Source organism: Panulirus ornatus, chromosome 63 (genome assembly GCF_036320965.1).
Source record: "Panulirus ornatus isolate Po-2019 chromosome 63, ASM3632096v1, whole genome shotgun sequence".
Lineage (NCBI taxonomy): Eukaryota > Metazoa > Arthropoda > Malacostraca > Decapoda > Palinuridae > Panulirus > Panulirus ornatus.
This window is the reverse complement of record NC_092286.1, coordinates 25,598,787-25,617,451: the sequence shown is the minus strand read 5'-3', so window position 1 is coordinate 25,617,451 and position 18,665 is coordinate 25,598,787. Positions and strand designations below refer to the sequence as shown.

Genomic DNA, 18,665 nt, shown 5'->3' with positions numbered 1-18,665 from the left:
AAGTATGAGGATGTCCATGTAGATGTTGCAAGAGTATGGGAATCTTGGTACAGTTGTGATATCAGCGTGATGGTATTGATGTACCTGTGTCATGAGTGCGAAGATGGTGTATCTGTTCTAAAGAACTGCGAGAATTTCCTTTCTGACTTGCAAAACCTGTGGTTTCAGCTGTCTCTTTCTTTCACTGATTCTTTATTTACAGTAACATACATACTGTAGTTCAAATATATATATTTTCTTCTCCATCAGGGATATGATGGATGATGATTCAATTTTTTTTTATTTATTTGCAATATATTCAGTTTGCTTTTGCAATAATTTGTTAGTTTCAGTTTGGTATAAGGAATGTAATCTAATAATTTCAGCATCAATAAATTTTTAACCGGATATATAAAACAATACAAGGAAGCATTTTTTTTCAGCCAATCACTACATCCACTGCAAATGACAACATGCTGTTCTCATTCATTCATGAAAAAATATTATAAACTAAATATGTTCACTGATATTGCTACTGTTCACCAGAGACTGCCAAGAAATTGATGTCCAAAACTGTACCATGGAACTCTAAGAGGAAACAAAGCACTTATCATGAAACAAAACTTCTGAAAGCCAGATAAGAAATTTGTGAGGTGAAATGACTGCACACTGACAAAAACAATGGTTAACAATTCTGCAAAGTAAAGGGGTGAACGTGTGTATGATAAAGGATAAAGGTTAGGAGGTACCATCTCATTACTACATTAGTGACAGTATAGGCCTGGCCAGGTGGCTACTGAATTTCTATGAATCATCAATAGCCAGCCTTATAGATATAATGGTGATCAAGGAGGGTAAATTTCTGATAAAATTGTTTTTTAGCCTCACTTTGAGCAAGTACTTATTTCTTATGCTCATAAAGCTCTGTCCAGAGGAAAGATAATGAAAGAAAACCAAATCCCTTCCATACATGTCACAATGAAACACTAATGATCAAATTTATTTTTCATCTATCTACTAATCTTACTGGAAATTTTTCAATCTTTTATATTTTCTGACATCCTGTCCATCTAGGATGTCTTCTGAATTACTGGTACCAAGAACAGCAGAAAACAAGATGTACATGCTGTCCAGATAATTCAGATTTTAAAGTATTCACGTATTGCATTGCTAAATTACGATACGCCCTTACACATCAATACTTTTTAGGTCTTACCAGACTCCATCTGCAAATGGGTATAATGAATGCAAGAGGTCATCTTTACAATGATGTATCATTGCCAAAGGAAGGAAAGGAGTAAAGTCTTGATGAAGACCTCTTACTCTAAAGGAGTCCATCATTTCCCTCCTCTGGTGAAAACGCAGCCTCGAAGCTATAGGAGCACTAGGGTTGTACAACATAACAATACAAATACTAAAATGTCTAACCTTTAATGTTGATAGGAAATCCAAGAGCAGCTGCAATAAATATGGATCCCACAGTAGCTGCAGCACCTCCCATATCTCCTTTCATTGCCTCCATGCCTGATGATGGTTTCAGGGAGATGCCACCTGTATCAAACGTAATACCTTTGCCTGGAAATGAAAGAAGCAAGAATTACAGCTATCCACCATTATACAATGCACATTTCAATGAATTTGTAGCTACAACTTATCAACAACATAAATATTCTCCATCAATCTTTTTTTCATAACTGATCACCATTTCCTGCTCTGGCAAGGTAGCACCAGGAACACACAAGGAAAGGCCACATCCACACAACTATTCTCTTGTTGTCATATGAAATGCAACCACAACCATGCCCTACAGACACTTCCATGATTTACCCTGGATGCTTCACAGGCCCTGGTTTAGTCCACCGACAACATGTCAACCCCAGTATACCACATCATTCCAATTCACTTTATCCCATGCATGCCTTTCACCCTCCAGCATGTTTAGGTCCAAAACCTTTTTCACTCCATCCTTCCATCTCCAAATTGGTCTCCCCATTCTCCTTATTCCCTCCACTTCAGACACATTTATTTTCTTTATCAATCTTTCCTCACTCATTCTCTCCATGTGTCCGAACAATTTCAGCACACCCTCCTTTGCTCTCTCAACCATACTCTTTTCATTACCATACCCTTTCATTACTTACTCTTACCCTTTCATTACTCACTCGATTACACTGCCTAACACCACATATTTCCTCAAACATTTCATTTCTAAAACATCCAACCTCCTCAGCACAGCCTTACACCCAAATAATATTGTTAGGACTACTATTCCTTCAAACATACCCATTTTTGCCCTTCCAGATAACATTTGCTTTTCCCACACATTCTCCAGTGCTCCCAGAACCTTTGCCCTCCTCATCCACCCTATGACATTTCTTCCATGGTTCCATTTGCTGCCATGTCCACTCCCAGATATCTAAAACACTTCACTTGCTCCAATTTTTCTCCATTCAAACTCACACCCTAACTAACCTATCCCTAAACCCTGCTGAACCTTACTTTTATTGACATTCACTCTACTTTCTCCTTTCACACATTCTTCCAAACTCAGTCACCAACTTCTGCAGTTTCTAACTTGAATCTGCTACCAGAGCTGTATCATCAACAAACACCAACTGACTCACTTCTCAGGCTTACATTCACCTCTGCTTTGACACCTCCTTCCAGTACAGTTAATCAATGACTCATAAAGCTGACCTGAGAAACAGTGACTTCAGCTTAACTATTCTTAAGACTAATGACAATTTTGTCTAAGTTACTGGGAATAACAATTGGTTATTTCCTTGTTTGCTAAAAGCCAGGTGAGGTAACTTTGTCAGACGTAACAGAAATTAGTGACTCAAAAGATATGAAAGATACTTTATGAACAGCACTCAGAAACAATGGGTTATATTTACTAAGAATTAAGGCACAGGTAATGATAAAGCATCTGCAATGATTGGCATCAATAATGGAATGGAGTCTATAAACCATTAAAAGTCCTCATTGGATATATGAGCTATTTCCTGTATCTCGCAGTATCTCATACTGCAAGTGAATGCCTGCCATACAACCTATTTGCTTTTGATTAAAGAGATGAACAGCTAGTTCTCTCATTCCTCTATTAAGCAAGCTAAATACAAGAACTTCGCACTTTGATAAATGATGGGTTCTATCTACCTACATATCTGATGCCTGTCCCCTCCAGGAACTCCTATCAAGGGGGTGAACATGGCAAAAGAGTACATGCCTCCCTTGCATATACCATTCCATCCTCTCCTTATTAACTCACTGTCATGCATTCTTTCCACAAGCCCAAATTACATCAAAGTATTAAGTTTCACACATTCTACTACTCTACGATATATTCCTGCAGTCCTCCCAAGAATTGGTGCTGAATCCAGCAGTCAAAGGTGCAGTTGTGAGAATCATATAAAAGTGGAATGAACTCAAAACTCTTTTTGAAATTGCTCAATCAAATGAATTCTGTTTAACATCTGAATCTCTGTATTAATTGTGAATTACTCAACAACTAATTTTATAACATATGGCTTGTGGTGTACCTGATGTACTTTTGGGCGCTGGTTTCAAAAATGCAATCCATTTTCTTGTATCAACTCTACTTTTCATGAGAAAAAAAAAGCAATGCTTTTTGCAGTTCCCAAGATATGGAGACTGTTATTTCTGCATGGTCAATGTCAGTGGGTTTTCTGCTGAGAACAAGTACAAGATTATTTACCCTAGCCTGGACTCCACAATACGACCCAGTGCAACAATGGCAACCTTCCCATTCCACTACCACCGGAGGATGGCATTGGAAGTTGTGACAATGAAAAAGAATTTGGTGAGGAAGCTACTGCTGTACTGGAAGAAACAGAAACAGATGCAGAGTCTGTACTTAACGACAAACTAAAGAAATTTTCTCACGGAGATTTATATGATTTGGTCCAAGATTTGGCACTGCTGAAAAAAGATAAGGCTGAATTTTTAGCATCTCATCTAAATGAAAAATGTCTGCTTACGAAGGATGCTTGCAAAACTTATTTCAGGAAAAGGAGTTGTACTATTACTTCATATTTTTCCATTGATGGGCTGCTCTGTTTCTGCAACAACACTGATGCATTATTCCACTGCTTGTCCCTTAAACATGATCCCTCTCAAGAGCACTTGTTCATCGACTTAATCTCAGAGAAGTCTGAAAGCGATGCTGCTCTACAATGGAAATAGGAAGACCTCCATTTCTGTTGGGCATTCAATGCACATGAAAGAGTGTTATGCAGGCACTCCTAGAAGCCATAAAATTCAAATATTACCAGTGGAAAATATGTGGGGACTTGAAAGTTATTGGCATGCTGATGAGAATGTTGTCAGGATTCACAAAATACTATTGTTTTAATGCCACTGGGATAGCTGAGCAACTTCCAGGCATTATATGGAATCAAACTGGCCTCAGTGAAGATTATATGAGCCAGGAATTTCAAGTACCCAGGATAAGCCTCTTGTTGATCCACAAAATGTTCTTCCCAACTCCACATAAAGTTTGGTCTCATGAAGCACTATGTGAAAACACTAGCCAAGAGAAACTTCAAAGGATTCAAGAATATAGTGGAAAAATTTCCAAAGATTAATGAGGTTAAGTTGAAAGAAGGCATCTTCATCAGTTCGCAGATAAAGGAACTGAAAAACCACAAATTCAGCATACATCTTGATGACCTGGAGCTAGAGGCCTGGAACTCTTTCAGTTGGCTATGTGAAAATGTCTTGGAAAACATAAGATCTCTGGATTTTGAAGGCAGCATGAAAAGACTTCTAAAACCCTATGCTACTAAGGGATGTAAGATGTCACTCAAGATGTATTTCCTCCGTTCACATCTGAACGCTTTTCTGGGAACCTTGGAGCAGTTTTTGACAAGCAAGGAGAGCGCTTCCATCAGAACATCAGTGCAATGGAGCATCAATACCAGGGTTACTGAAATGAGGGAATGCTTACACATTACTGCTGGATGTTATACCGGGATGAACCTGAGTCAGAAAACCATAGGAGGTCCAAAGCTCAGGGCTTTTAGCTTGTGAAGAGCACCACAGGAAGTTAAAAGCTCAACTTTTTAGCTTGTCCTTTCGGACAGTATCTTCTCTGTATACCTTCTACTTAGGAATACTGAATTTCTGCAATAAAAAATTTGAACTGGTACAAATCTTATCACTTTACTTTCTCCCATGCATCATGTGGCTGAACTGCAGCTGAACTGAAAAAGTGTGCATCCACAGAAAGAAAATGAGATGTGCTGTACTAAAAGACTAAAAATTCATAATCTGCATTGGAATAAGTCTAGAAAATTTAACTGCATCCTGTTCCAATTGGAATTCCCTCAAAGGGGTGGCCACGGCAATAGAGTCACCATAACAAGTGAACTTTAGATGTTTCTTAGCCTTTAGTGTCTAACCCTTAACAGGCCACTGGCAGAGAGCAACTCTAGCACAGTGTTCTTAAGGCTCCTACTTAATGTTCCTACTGACTACTTCTATCTCAGGCTCCCATCAACTACTTTTACCTAATGCTCCAGCCTAAAAGTTCCTACCTACTACTTCTATGTACTGCTCCTACCATTTTCCAAAAGGCACGGCCAGTGCATAGTGATCACTGCACGAAAAACTAGTTATGAAGAATGAGCTGTGTGCATTAAGTGTTGTCAAGTGTTACATATGACAAGGAGAGATTGTACATTTGTGACCAGTGTTATGAGTGAAAATTGAAAGCTGAAGTGCTGGATCATACTAAGCTGTTGTCTGATTTGGTTTATTCTGTTCAAAGACTTTTATTCTCAAAAGAAAATTTACTGAAAATACTGTAACTGAAATGAACTTGGAACCAAAGTCTTACTTAGGCTATATATTTGAAGAGAATTGTCAGAGTGCAAGTTTTCAAGTGAAAAAGACTGTAGCATTCATAGTAAGTGCATCAAGTTTCCTTGTTAACATATAAAACAATTTTATCAAAACTTCTCTGAAAATGATCACAATCTGAAGTCAATGTCACCTTTCAATGCATGTAAATATTTAGGACAAATTAAGCCTGGAATTCTAATTCTAACAAAATCTTTTTGTAATGATTTAGCATTGCTAATTTGCACTGAATTTCAATCAGTGGAAGATACTGTAAAACAAGAAGTTGACAGAAATCTTGCACACCACCTAATGCCAAAGCTGACGGTCAACTTGTGTTGTCATTGTTTTTTTTTATTATACTTAGTCACCGGCTCCCACATCAGTGAGGTAGCCCAAGGAAACAGATGAGGAATGGCTCAACCCACCAATGTACACGTATATGACCATAAAAAAATCAAAGCTGCTGCACAACAGAATGACTGATTTCAAATCTAAGTATGATATACAGCCTGTGAAGACAGAGAATATGTCATTACAACTATAATGTGCCCGATACCAAAAACTGGTATAATGGAGGCTCTTAATCATCCAGCATAAACAGCTCACAAGGAGATACATATAGGTACACCAATGAAAGAGAACCAGACTGGATTGTGGCTGAATTTGAGCGTTTTAAATTCAATGATAAAGTAACACTGTTCAATAATGGGACAATGTTCTATCAGATACTTTTATAGTAATACTTTCTTTAGGTTTAATGACATTTACTAACATTTAAGGGTAGACCCACTAACATTTTTAAACTTTGGTAACACTGATGCAGGCCCCAACAAAGCTTGATAATTGTGCTCTTATTGTATGATAACAATAACAAAGAAGAAATGAGGAATAAAAATAACATGGCACAAAATAGCAAATAAAAAAAGGAAGATCCATGCAAGCAAAGAGCAAAATAAACTATGATGAAAAATCTAATTGCATTTAACTCTGCCTAAGAACATCCTACTTTCACAGTTTTCCTGATTATTAGCTACAAAGAAATTAACATGGTAAAAAGATTTCCTCTTTCTTTTTTTTCCTTCATGATCGATTGCTGTTTCCCGAGTTAGCAAGAAAATACTAGGATCAGATGAAGAAAGGCTACATCCACTTACATCCATTCCCCAGCTGTCATGTATAATGCACCAAAACCACACCTCCCTATCCACATCCACACCCCACAGACCTATCCATGGTTTACCCAGACACTTCACATGCCCTGGCTCAGTCCACTGACAGCATGTCAATCCTAGAGTGCCACATCATTCCAATTCACTCTACCCTGTGCATGATATCACCATCCCGCATGTTCAGGCCCTGATTGCTCTAAATCTTTTTAACTCCACCCTTCCATCTCCAATTTGGTCTCCTTGTTCTTGTTTCCTCCACTTTTGACACATAAATCCTCTTTGTCAACCTTTCTGATCATGATATAAAATGTAGTGGTACCAAAATTACGACTTACCAACAATAGCTACCGGCTTTTCATCAGAGAAGCTGTTGCCACGATAATTGAGCTCTAGGAAAATAGGAGGTTCAGCTGAGCCCTGGGACACTGACAAAAAAGCATTCATGGATCTTTCTTTGGCCCATTCATAACTTCTTGTCAATACTTCTACTCCAAGTCCTTCCAAACAATCAACTGCTTCCTGTAATAGACATGAAGTGGACCAGCAAAGATACATTATGATATGATTATGATACAATACAGTCAATACGGTCAACAAGCACACTTAGGTCATCATTATATGATTACGTATTAATTGACAGGCATGTAAAAGAGAGAATTTTGGATGCAAATGTGCTACGAGGGGCAGCTGGTGGGATGAGTGATTACTATCTTGTGGAAGTGAGGATGAAGATTCATAGAGGTTTTCGAAAAAGAGGAAACAAAGTCGGGAAGAAGAGAGTGGTAGGAGTGAGTGATCTGGGGAAAAAAGACTTATGTGATGAAATACCAGGAGAGATTGAATGTAGAACAGCAAAAAGTGAGACCAAATGAAGTGGGGGAAGTGGATGAGGAATGGGAGATATTCAGGGAAGCAGTGATGGCATGTGCAAGAAATGCATGTGGCACGCAAAAGGTGGGAGGTAGGCAGACTAAAAAGGGTAGTGAATGGTGGGATGAAGAAGCAAAGCTGCTAGTGAAAGAGAAAAGAGAGGCATTTGGACAGAACTGACAAGGAAGGACGGCAAATGATTGGGAAATGTATAAAAGAAAGCGGTAGGTGGTCAAGTGGAATGTGCAGAGGCTGAAAAAGAGGGTATATGAGAGTTGGGATGAGAGTATCATTAAACTTTGGGGAGAATAAAAAGGTATTATAGAAGGAGGTAAAAATATGCAAAAGACAAGAGAATAAATGGTACCACCGTTGAAGGGGAAAAAAAGGAGAAGTGATAACAGGTAACAATGGAGTATTTTGAAGGATTATGAAACATGTTTGCTAATAGAGCGGCAGTTGTAGGGTAATTTTGGCTGGGGTGGTATGTAAAGTAAGAGAGTCATGGAGAGTGGTTTGGTGAAGACGAAGAGGTGATGAAAGCCTTGTGGAAGAAGAAATCCGGCAAAGTGGCGGAGTGAATGGTATTGCAGCTGAAGTTATTAAGAAAGGGAGTGACTGTGTTGTTTTTCGGTTGGTAAGGATAATCAACGTATGTATGGATCATGATGAAGTGCCTGAGGATTGGCAGAATGCATGTATAAAGATAAAGGAGATGAAAGTGAGTGTTCAAGCTACAAAGGTACAAGTTTGTTGAGTATACCTGCTAAGTTGTACGAGAAGGTGCTGATTATGAGGGTGAAGGCATCTACAAATCATCAGATTGGGGGGGAGCACTGTGGTATCCGAAGTGGTAGAGGATGTGTGGATCAAGTATTTGCTTTGAAGAATGTGTGAGAAATACTTTGAAAAACAGATGGATCTGTATGTGGCACTTATGGATCTCGAGAAGGCATATCATAGAGCTGACACAGACACTTTGTGGAAAGTATTAAGAATATATGGTGTGCGAGGTAAGCTACTACAAGCAGAGAAGTTTTTATCTAGGGGGTAAGGGATGTTTACGAGTAGGGAGAAAGGAGAGTGAATGGTTCTAAGTGAAATTCCAAGTGAAAAAATAGTCTACAGCAAGGGGTGTGTGATGTCACTAAGGTTGGTTAATTTGTTTATGGATAGGTTGGTTTGGTAGTGAATGTAAGAGTCTTGGGGAGATGGGTGACTATGCAGTCTTTTGGGGATGAGAGGGCCTGGAAAGTGAGTCAGTTGTTTGCCAATGATACAGGACTGGTAGCTGATTTTAGTAAGATACTGCATTAGTTGGTGACTGATTTTGGAGGAGTGTGTAAAAGGAGAAAGTTGAGAGTAAATGTGAATAAAAGCAATTATTATGCTCTCAGCAGGGTTGAGGTGCAAGTTAGATGGGATGTAAGTTTGAATGGAGAGAAATTGAAGTGAGGTGTTTTAGATATCTGGAAGTGGATTTGGCAGCGAATGGAACCATGGAAGTGGAAGTGAGTCATAGATTTGGGGAAAGGGTGAAGGTTTTGGGAGCTATGAAAAATGCGTAGAAAGAGAGAACATTATCCTGAAGGGCAAAAATGGGTATGTTTGAAGGAACAGTAGTTCCAACAATATTATATGGCTGCAAGGCGTGGGCTATAAATAGAGTTGTGCAGAGGAGGATGGATGTGTTGGAAATGAAATGTTTGAGGACAATATATGGTGTGAAGTGGTTTGATTGAGTGAGCAATGAAATAAAAAGAGTGCGGCTGAAAGAGCAGGTAGGTACATTGAAATGGTTTGGATACAAGGTAAGGATACAAGGTAAGGAAAGGTTGACAAAGAGTATATATGTGTCAGAAGTAGAGGGAACAAGGAGAACTGGGAGACCAACTTGGAGGGGGAAGGATGGAATGAATAAGATTTTGAGCGATCTAGGCCTGAACATGCAGGAGGGTGAAAAGCATCCACTAAATACAGTGAATTGGAAAGATGTGGTATACTGGGGTAGATGTGCTGTCAATGGACTAAACTAGGGCACATGAAATGTCTGGGGTAAACCATGGAAAGGTCTGTGGGGCCTGGATGTGGACAGGAGCTGTGATTTTGGTGCATTACACTACAGCTCAAGTATGGATGTGAGCAGATGTGGCCTTTCTTTGTGTTTCCTGGCACTACCTAGCTGACGCAGGGGATTGTGATGTAGTTTCCTACGGACCAAGGTGGTGCCAGGAATGGATGAAGGCAAGCAACTATGAATATTTACATGTGTATATATGTATGTGTATGTATATGTATAGGGACAACATGTGGTGTGAGGCAGCTTGATCAAGTAAGTAATGAAAGGGTACGAGAGATGTGTGGATGAAAAGAGTGTGGTTGAGAGAGCAGAAGAGGGTATGTTGAAGTGGTATGGACATATGGAGAAAAGTGAGAAAAGATTGACAAAGAGGATATACGTGTCAGAAGTGGAAGGAACAAGGAGAAGCAGGATACCAAACTGGAGGTGGAAGGATGGAGTGAAAAAGATTTTGAGTGATACATACAGGAGGGTGAAAGGTTTGCAAGGAATAGAGTGAATTGGTACAATGTAGTATATTAGGGTCAATGTGTTGTCACTGGTAATTTCTTTGTCTGTTTCCTGGTGCTAACTTGCTAATGCGAGAAATGGCAATCAAGTATAATAAATAAACGAGATAAATATTGCTAAAAAGCTAACAAGGATTAATTCATGCGGAAAAAATTATGGACACTTGTTACAAAGACAAGATATGAAGAGATTATGAAAGTCAGGTTTTGTAGTTACATAAACCTTTTCTGCCTGCAAGAGGGGCTGAGCTTGATAAGTATAACACAGTGGATCCAAACACTGATTCAGAAAAGCTGATTACTATACAGTACCTCAAACTTTTTTTTGCAGAATCGTAATAAGACTAGACTAGCACATCTGACCTCTTCCATGGATTATACCGTTTTTGTGCTCTGCGTGCGTTATATGGCAAAACAACATGGTTCACCTGGCAACTCCTTTTGGTCAGTTTTGTTTGTCCCTGGCACAAGATCTAGCACTATCGTATATTGTTTAAACTAAAAGTCATACAGGCATTTGCTGCTTTTTTCCCCTCATGACAATGTTTATTTCCTGTATCTACATCACTGAAGATGTCTCATCCCACTACAATCCAGGATTTAAAAAAATATTCTTGAAGCATTTTTGAAGCACTTTTTAAAAAGTAAAAGCTTCTAAATCATCACCTACAAAGACAGCTACTGTTTTGTTTTTCATACATCTATTATTCTACTTGGCATCCTCAGTAACCATACATAATTTTAAGGGAAACTCTTTTAGCTAAGGTAAGTAATGAACCCTACTAATCCTTTCACCAGGGTAAGTCCAGGGTAAGTATTGAACCCTATTAATGCTTTAGCCAGGGCAAGTATTGAATCCTATTAATGCTTTAGCTAGGGTAAGTGTTGAACCCTACTAATCCTTTAACCAGGGCAAGTACTGAACCCTATTAACACTTTAGCCAGGGGAAGTACTGAACCCTACTAATGCCACAGTAAATACTGAACCCCATTAATGTTTTATCCAGGGTAAGTATTGAACCCTGTCAATGCTTTAGCCACAGTAAGTAATGAACTCTAATAATGCTCTAGCGAGGATAAGTACTGAAACCTACTAACACTTTAGCCAGGGTAAATAATGAACCCTACTATTGCTTTAGCTAACTACTGAGCCCTACTTGGGTGACATCTAATGACAGCCAGAAAAAATAAGAAAACCCATGAGGAATACGAATTACTTTTCTGAATGTTTCCAGTTTATGCTCATTATAAGTTTACATTCTGGATCTTTATTTCCCTCCTTACACTGATGTCTGTTTACCAGATTCTCTCCAATGGGAAGTCAGTGAGAGCAAACTTTTCAAACTGAAGTTTGGAACTCATCTAACCTAGTTTATTAAAAAGAAATATGGAGCCCCCTTTAACAGTTCTTGATACGGCCATCATCTGACAGCCTATCTGGGAGTGTTTTCAAGTTTCTGCTGTTTCTTCATAAACTTGCCTTACTGATAATGTACTTCATCATTCAGTTAGGGTAGGTCAGTAGTTGCATCTTTTGAGATAACATCCTGCAACTTTACAAATGACACAGGTACAAGTTACAGCAACAACATGGATTTGCATTGCATTTCCAATACACTGTCTATAGTCCTTTTACCATTTATCATTTTATTTTATTTTGCTTTGTCACTGTCTCCCACGTTTGCGAGATAGCACAAGGAGACAGACGAAAGAAATGGCCCAACCCACCCCCATACACATGTATATACATACACGTCCACACACGCAAATATACATACCTATACATCTCAATGTACACATATATATACACACACAGACATATACATATATACACATGTACATAATTCATACTGTCTGCCCTTATTTATTCCCATCGCCACCTCGCCAAACATGTAATAACATCCCCCTCCCCCCTCATGTGTGCGAGGAAGCACGAGGAAAAGACAACAAAGGCCCCATTCGTTCACACTCAGTCTCTAGCTGTCATGTAATAATGCCCGAAACCACAGCCCCCTTTCCACATCTAGTCCCCACAGAACTTTCCATGGTTTACCCCAGACGCTTCACATGCCCTGATTCAATCCATTGACAGCACATCGACCCCATTATACATATCAATCCAATTCACTCTATTCCTTGCCCGCCTTTCACCCTCCTGCATGTTCAGGCCCCATCACTCAAAATCTTTTTCACTACATCTTTCCACCTCCAATTTGGTCTCCCACTTCTCCTCGTTCCCTCCACCTCCGACATATATATCCTCTTGGTCAATCTTTCCTCACTCATTCTCTCCATGTGCCCAAACCATTTCAAAACACCCTCTTCTGCTCTCTCAACCACGCTCTTTTTATTTCCACACATCTCTCTTACCCTTACGTTACTTACTCGATCACACCACCTCACACCACATATTGTCCTCTAACATCTCATTTCCAGCACATCCACCCTCCTGTGCACAACTCTATCCATAGCCCACGCCTCGCACCCATACATTATTCTTGGAACCACTATTCCTTCAAACATACCCATTTTTGCTTTCCGAGATAATGTTCTCGACATTCACACATTCTTCAAGGCTCCCAGGACTTTCACCCCCTCCCCCACCCTATGATTCACTTCCGCTTCCATGGTTCCATCCGCTGCCAGATCCACTCGCAGATATCTAAAACACTTTACTTCCTCCACTTTTTCTCCATTCAAATTTACCTCCCAATTGACTTGACCCTCAACCCTACTGTACCTAATAACCTTGCTCTTATTCACATTTACTCTTAACTTTCTTCTTTCACACACTTCACTAAACTCAGTCACCAGCTTCTGCAGTTTCTCACATGAATCAGCCACCAGCGCTGTATCATTAGTGAACAACAACTGACTCACTTCCCAAGCTCTCTCATCCCCAACAGACTTCATACTTGCTCCTCTTTCCAAAACTCTTGCATTCACCTCCCTAACAACCCCATCCATAAACAAATTAAACAACCATGGAGATATCACACACCCCTGCCGCAAACCTACATTCGCTGAGAACCAATCACTTTCCTCTCTTCCTACACATACACATGCCTTACATCCTCGATAAAAACTTTTCACTGCTTCTAACAACTTGCCTCCCACACCATATACTCTTAGTACCTTCCACAGAGCATCTCTATCAACTCTATCATATGCCTTCTCCAGATCCATAAATGCTACATACAAATCCATTTGCTTTTCTAAGTATTTCTCACATACATTCTTCAAAGCAAACACCTGATCCACACATCCTCTACCACTTCTGAAACCACACTGCTCTTCCCCAATCTGATGCTCTGTACATGCCTTCACCCTCTCAATCAATACCCTCCTATATAATTTACCAAGAATACTCAACAAACTTATACCTCTGTAATTTGAGCACTCACTCTTATCCCCTTTGCCTTTGTACAATGGCACTATGCAAGCATTCCGCCAATCCTCAGGCACCTCACCATGAATCATACATACATTAAATAACCTTACCAACCAGTCAACAATACAGTCACCCCCTTTTTTAATAAATTCCACTGCAATACCATCCAAACCTGCTGCCTTGCCGGCTTTCATCTTCCGCAAAGCTTTTACTACCTCTTCTCTCTTTACCAAATCAGTTTCCCTAATATATATATATATACATATATATATATATATATATATGGTGGTGGGATGAAGAAGTAAGAGTATTAGTGAAAGAGAAGAGAGAGGCATTTGGACGATTTTTGCAGGGAAAAAATGCAATTGAGTGGGAGATGTATAAAAGAAAGAGACAGGAGGTCAAGAGAAAGGTGCAAGAGGTGAAAAAAAGGGCAAATGAGAGTTGGGGTGAGAGAGTATCATTAAATTTTAGGGAGAATAAAAAGATGTTCTGGAAGGAGGTAAATAAAGTGCGTAAGACAAGGGAGCAAATGGGAACTTCAGTGAAGGGCGCAAATGGGGAGGTGATAACAAGTAGTGGTGATGTGAGGAGATGGAGTGAGTATTTTGAAGGTTTGTTGAATGTGTTTGATGATAGAGTGGCAGATATAGGGTGTTTTGGTCGAGGTGGTGTGCAAAGTGAGAGGGTTAGGGAAAATGATTTGGTAAACAGAGAAGAGGTAGTGAAAGCTTTGCGGAAGATGAAAGCCGGCAAGGCAGCAGGTTTGGATGGTATTGCAGTGGAATTTATTAAAAAAGGGGGTGACTGTATTGTTGACTGGTTGGTAAGGTTATTTAATGTATGTATGACTCATGGTGAGGTGCCTGAGGATTGGAGGAATGCGTGCATAGTGCCATTGTACAAAGGCAAAGGGGATAAGAGTGAGTGCTCAAATTACAGAGATATAAGTTTGTTGAGTATTCCTGGTAAATTATATGGGAGGGTATTGATTGAGAGGGTGAAGGTATGTACAGAGCATCAGATTGGGGAAGAGCAGTGTGGTTTCAGAAGTGGTAGAGGATGTGTGGATCAGGTGTTTGCTTTGAAGAATGTATGTGAGAAATACTTAGAAAAGCAAATGGATTTGTATGTAGCATTTATGGATCTGGAGAAGGCATATGATAGAGTTGATAGAGATGCTCTGTGGAAGGTATTAAGAATATATGGTGTGGGAGGAAAGTTGTTAGAAGCAGTGAAAAGTTTTTATTGAGGATGTAAGGCATGTGTACGTGTAGGAAGAGAGGAAAGTGATTGGTTCTCAGTGAATGTAGGTTTGCGGCAGGGGTGTGTGATGTCTCCATGGTTGTTTAATTTGTTTATGGATGGGGTTGTTAGGGAGGTAAATGCAAGAGTTTTGGAAAGAGGGGCAAGTATGAAGTCTGTTGGGGATGAGAGAGCTTGGGAAGTGAGTCAGTTGTTGTTTGCTGACGATACAGCGCTGGTGGCTGATTCATGTGAGAAACTGCAGAAGCTGGTGACTGAGTTTGGAAAAGTGTGTGGAAGAAGAAAGTTAAGAGTAAATGTGAATAAGAGCAAGGTTATTAGGTACAGTAGGGTTGAGGGTCAAGTCAATTGGGAGGTGAGTTTGAATGGAGAAAAACTGGAGGAAGTGAAGTGTTTTAGATATCTGGGAGTGGATCTGGCAGCGGATGGAACCATGGAAGCGGAAGTGGATCATAGGGTGGGGGAGGGGGCGAAAATCCTGGGGGCCTTGAAGAATGTGTGGAAGTCGAGAACATTATCTCGGAAAGCAAAAATGGGTATGTTTGAAGGAATAGTGGTTCCAACAATGTTGTATGGTTGCGAGGCGTGGGCTATGGATAGAGTTGTGCGCAGGATGATGGATGTGCTGGAAATGAGATGTTTGAAGACAATGTGTGGTGTGAGGTGGTTTGATCGAGTGAGTAACGTAAGGGTAAGAGAGATGTGTGGAAATAAAAAGAGCGTGGTTGAGAGAGCAGAAGAGGGTGTTTTGAAGTGGTTTGGGCACATGGAGAGGATGAGTGAGGAAAGATTGACCAAGAGGATATATGTGTCGGAGGTGGAGGGAACAAGGAGAAGAGGGAGACCAAATTGGAGGTGGAAAGATGGAGTGAAAAAGATTTTGTGTGATCGGGGCCTGAACATGCAGGAGGGTGAAAGGAGGTCAAGGAATAGAGTGAATTGGAGCGATGTGGTATACCGGGGTTGACGTGCTGTCAGTGGATTGAATCAAGGCATGTGAAGCGTCTGGGGTAAACCATGGAAAGCTGTGTAGGTATGTATATTTGCGTGTGTGGACGTATGTATATACATGTGTATAGGGGGGGGGTTGAGCCATTTCTTTCGTCTGTTTCCTTGCGCTACCTCGCAAACGCGGGAGACAGCGACAAAGTATAATAAAAAAAATAAAAAAATAATATATATATATATATATATATATATATATATATATATATATATATATATATATATATATATGTGTGTGGTTTCAGAAGTGGTAGAGGATGTGTGGATCAGGTGTTTGCTTTGAAGAATGTATGTGAGAAATACTTAGAAAAGCAAATGGATTTGTATGTAGCGTTTATGGATCTGGAGAAGGCATATGATAGAGTTGATAGAGATGCTCTGTGGAAGGTATTAAGAATATATGGTGTGGGAGGAAAGTTGTTAGAAGCAGTGAAAAGTTTTTATCGAGGATGTAAGGCACGTGTACGTGTAGGAAGAGAGGAAAGTGATTGGTTCTCAGTGAATGTAGGTTTGCGGCAGGGGTGTGTGATGTCTCCATGGTTGTTTAACTTGTTTATGGATGGGGTTGTTAGGGAGGTGAATGCAAGAGTATTGGAAAGAGGGGCAAGTATGAAGTCTGTTGGGGATGAGAGAGCTTGGGAAGTGAGTCAGTTGTTGTTCGCTGATGATACAGCGCTGGTGGCTGATTCATGTGAGAAACTGCAGAAGCTGGTGACTGAGTTTGGTAAAGTGTGTGAAAGAAGAAAGTTAAGAGTAAATGTGAATAAGAGCAAGGTTATTAGGTACAGTAGGGTTGAGGGTAAAGTCAATTGGGAGGTAAGTTTGAATGGAGAAAAACTGGAGGAAGTAAAGTGTTTTAGATATCTGGGAGTGGATCTGGCAGCGGATGGAACCATGGAAGCGGAAGTGGATCATAGGGTGGGGGAGGGGGCGAAAATTCTGGGAGCCTTGAAGAATGTGTGGAAGTCGAGAACATTATCTCGGAAAGCAAAAATGGGTATGTTTGAAGGAATAGTGGTTCCAACAATGTTGTATGGTTGCGAGGCGTGGGCTATGGATAGAGTTGTGTGCAGGAGGATGGATGTGCTGGAAATGAGATGTTTGAGGACAATGTGTGGTGTGAGGTGGTTTGATCGAGTAAGTAACGTAGGGGTAAGAGAGATGTGTGGAAATAAAAAGAGCGTGGTTGAGAGAGCAGAAGAGTGTGTTTTGAAATGGTTTGGGCACATGGAGAGAATGAGTGAGGAAAGATTGACCAAGAGGATATATGTGTCGGAGGTGGAGGGAACGAGGAGAAGTGGAACATCAAATTGGAGGTGGAAAGATGGAGTGAAAAAGATTTTGTGTGATTGGGGCCTGAACATGCAGGAGGGTGAAAGGAGGGCAAGGAATAGAGTGAATTGGATCAATGTGGTATACCGGGGTTGACGTGCTGTCAGTGGATTGAATCAGGGCATGTGAAGCGTCTGGGGTAAACCATGGAAAGCTGTGTAGGTATGTAACCCCCCCTGTATGTTCTGGCCTCGATCGCTCAAAATCTTTTTCATTCCATCCTTCCACCTCAAATTTGGTCTTCTGCTTCTCCTTCTTCCCTCCACCTCTGACACATATACCCTCTTTGTCAATCTTTCCTCACTCATTCTCTCCATATGCATTTGGTCTCCTGCTTCTCCTTCTTCCCTCCACCTCTGACATATATATCCTCTTTGTCAATCTTTCCTCACTCATTCTCTCCATATGCATTTGGTCTTCCGCATCTCCTTCTTCCCTCCACCTCTGACAAATATATCCTCTTTGTCAATCTCTCCTCACTCATTCTCTCCATAGGTTGAAACCATTGCAACACACCCCCTTCTGCTCTCTCAACCACACTCTTTTTATTAATGTACATCTCTCTATCCCTGGGGATAGGGGAGAAAGAATACTTCCCACGTATTCCCTGCGTGTCGTAGAAGGCGACTAAATGGGGAGGGAGCGGGTGGCTGGAAATCCTCCCCTCTCGTTTTTTTTTTAATTTTCCAAAAGAAGGAACAGAGAAGGGGGCCAGGTGAGGATTTTCCCTCTAAGGCCCAGTCCTCTGTTCTTAGCGCTACCTCGCAAGTGCGGGAAATGGCGAATCGTATAAAAAAAAAAAAAAAAAAAAAAAAAAAAAATCTCTCTTACCATTTCATTACTTACTCGATCAAACCACCCCACACCACATACTGTCCTCAAACATTTCATTTCCAACACATCCACCCTCCTCTGTACAAGTCTATCTATAGCCCATACCTTGCAGCCATATACCACTTGTGGAACTACCATTCCTTCAAACATACCCATTTTTGCTCTCCGAGATAACATTCTCTCTTTCCATACATTCTTTATCGCTTCCAAAACCTTCGCCCCCTTCCCCACCCTGTGACTCACTTCCACCTCCATGGTTCCATCCACTGCTAAGTCCACTCCCAGATATCTAAAACACTTCACTTCCTCCAATTTTTGTCCATTCAAAGTTACATCCCAATTAACTCTATTGAACCTAATAACCT

The 18,665-nt window shown here is 40.3% G+C and overlaps 1 protein-coding gene across 2 annotated transcripts in view; it reads right to left on the bottom strand.

Annotated features, from left to right (window-relative positions):
* LOC139746044 (cytosol aminopeptidase-like) overlaps positions 1-18,665 on the bottom strand; it is a 105,786-nt gene that overhangs the window by 17,571 nt on the left and 69,550 nt on the right. For both annotated transcript variants that reach the window (XM_071656864.1, XM_071656865.1), the window contains 2 exons: positions 7,349-7,532; positions 1,408-1,554 (listed from right to left, as the gene is read on the bottom strand). In XM_071656864.1, the coding sequence (XP_071512965.1) occupies positions 1,408-1,554; positions 7,349-7,532 (331 nt within the window). The remainder of the gene's footprint in view (positions 1-1,407; positions 1,555-7,348; positions 7,533-18,665) is intronic.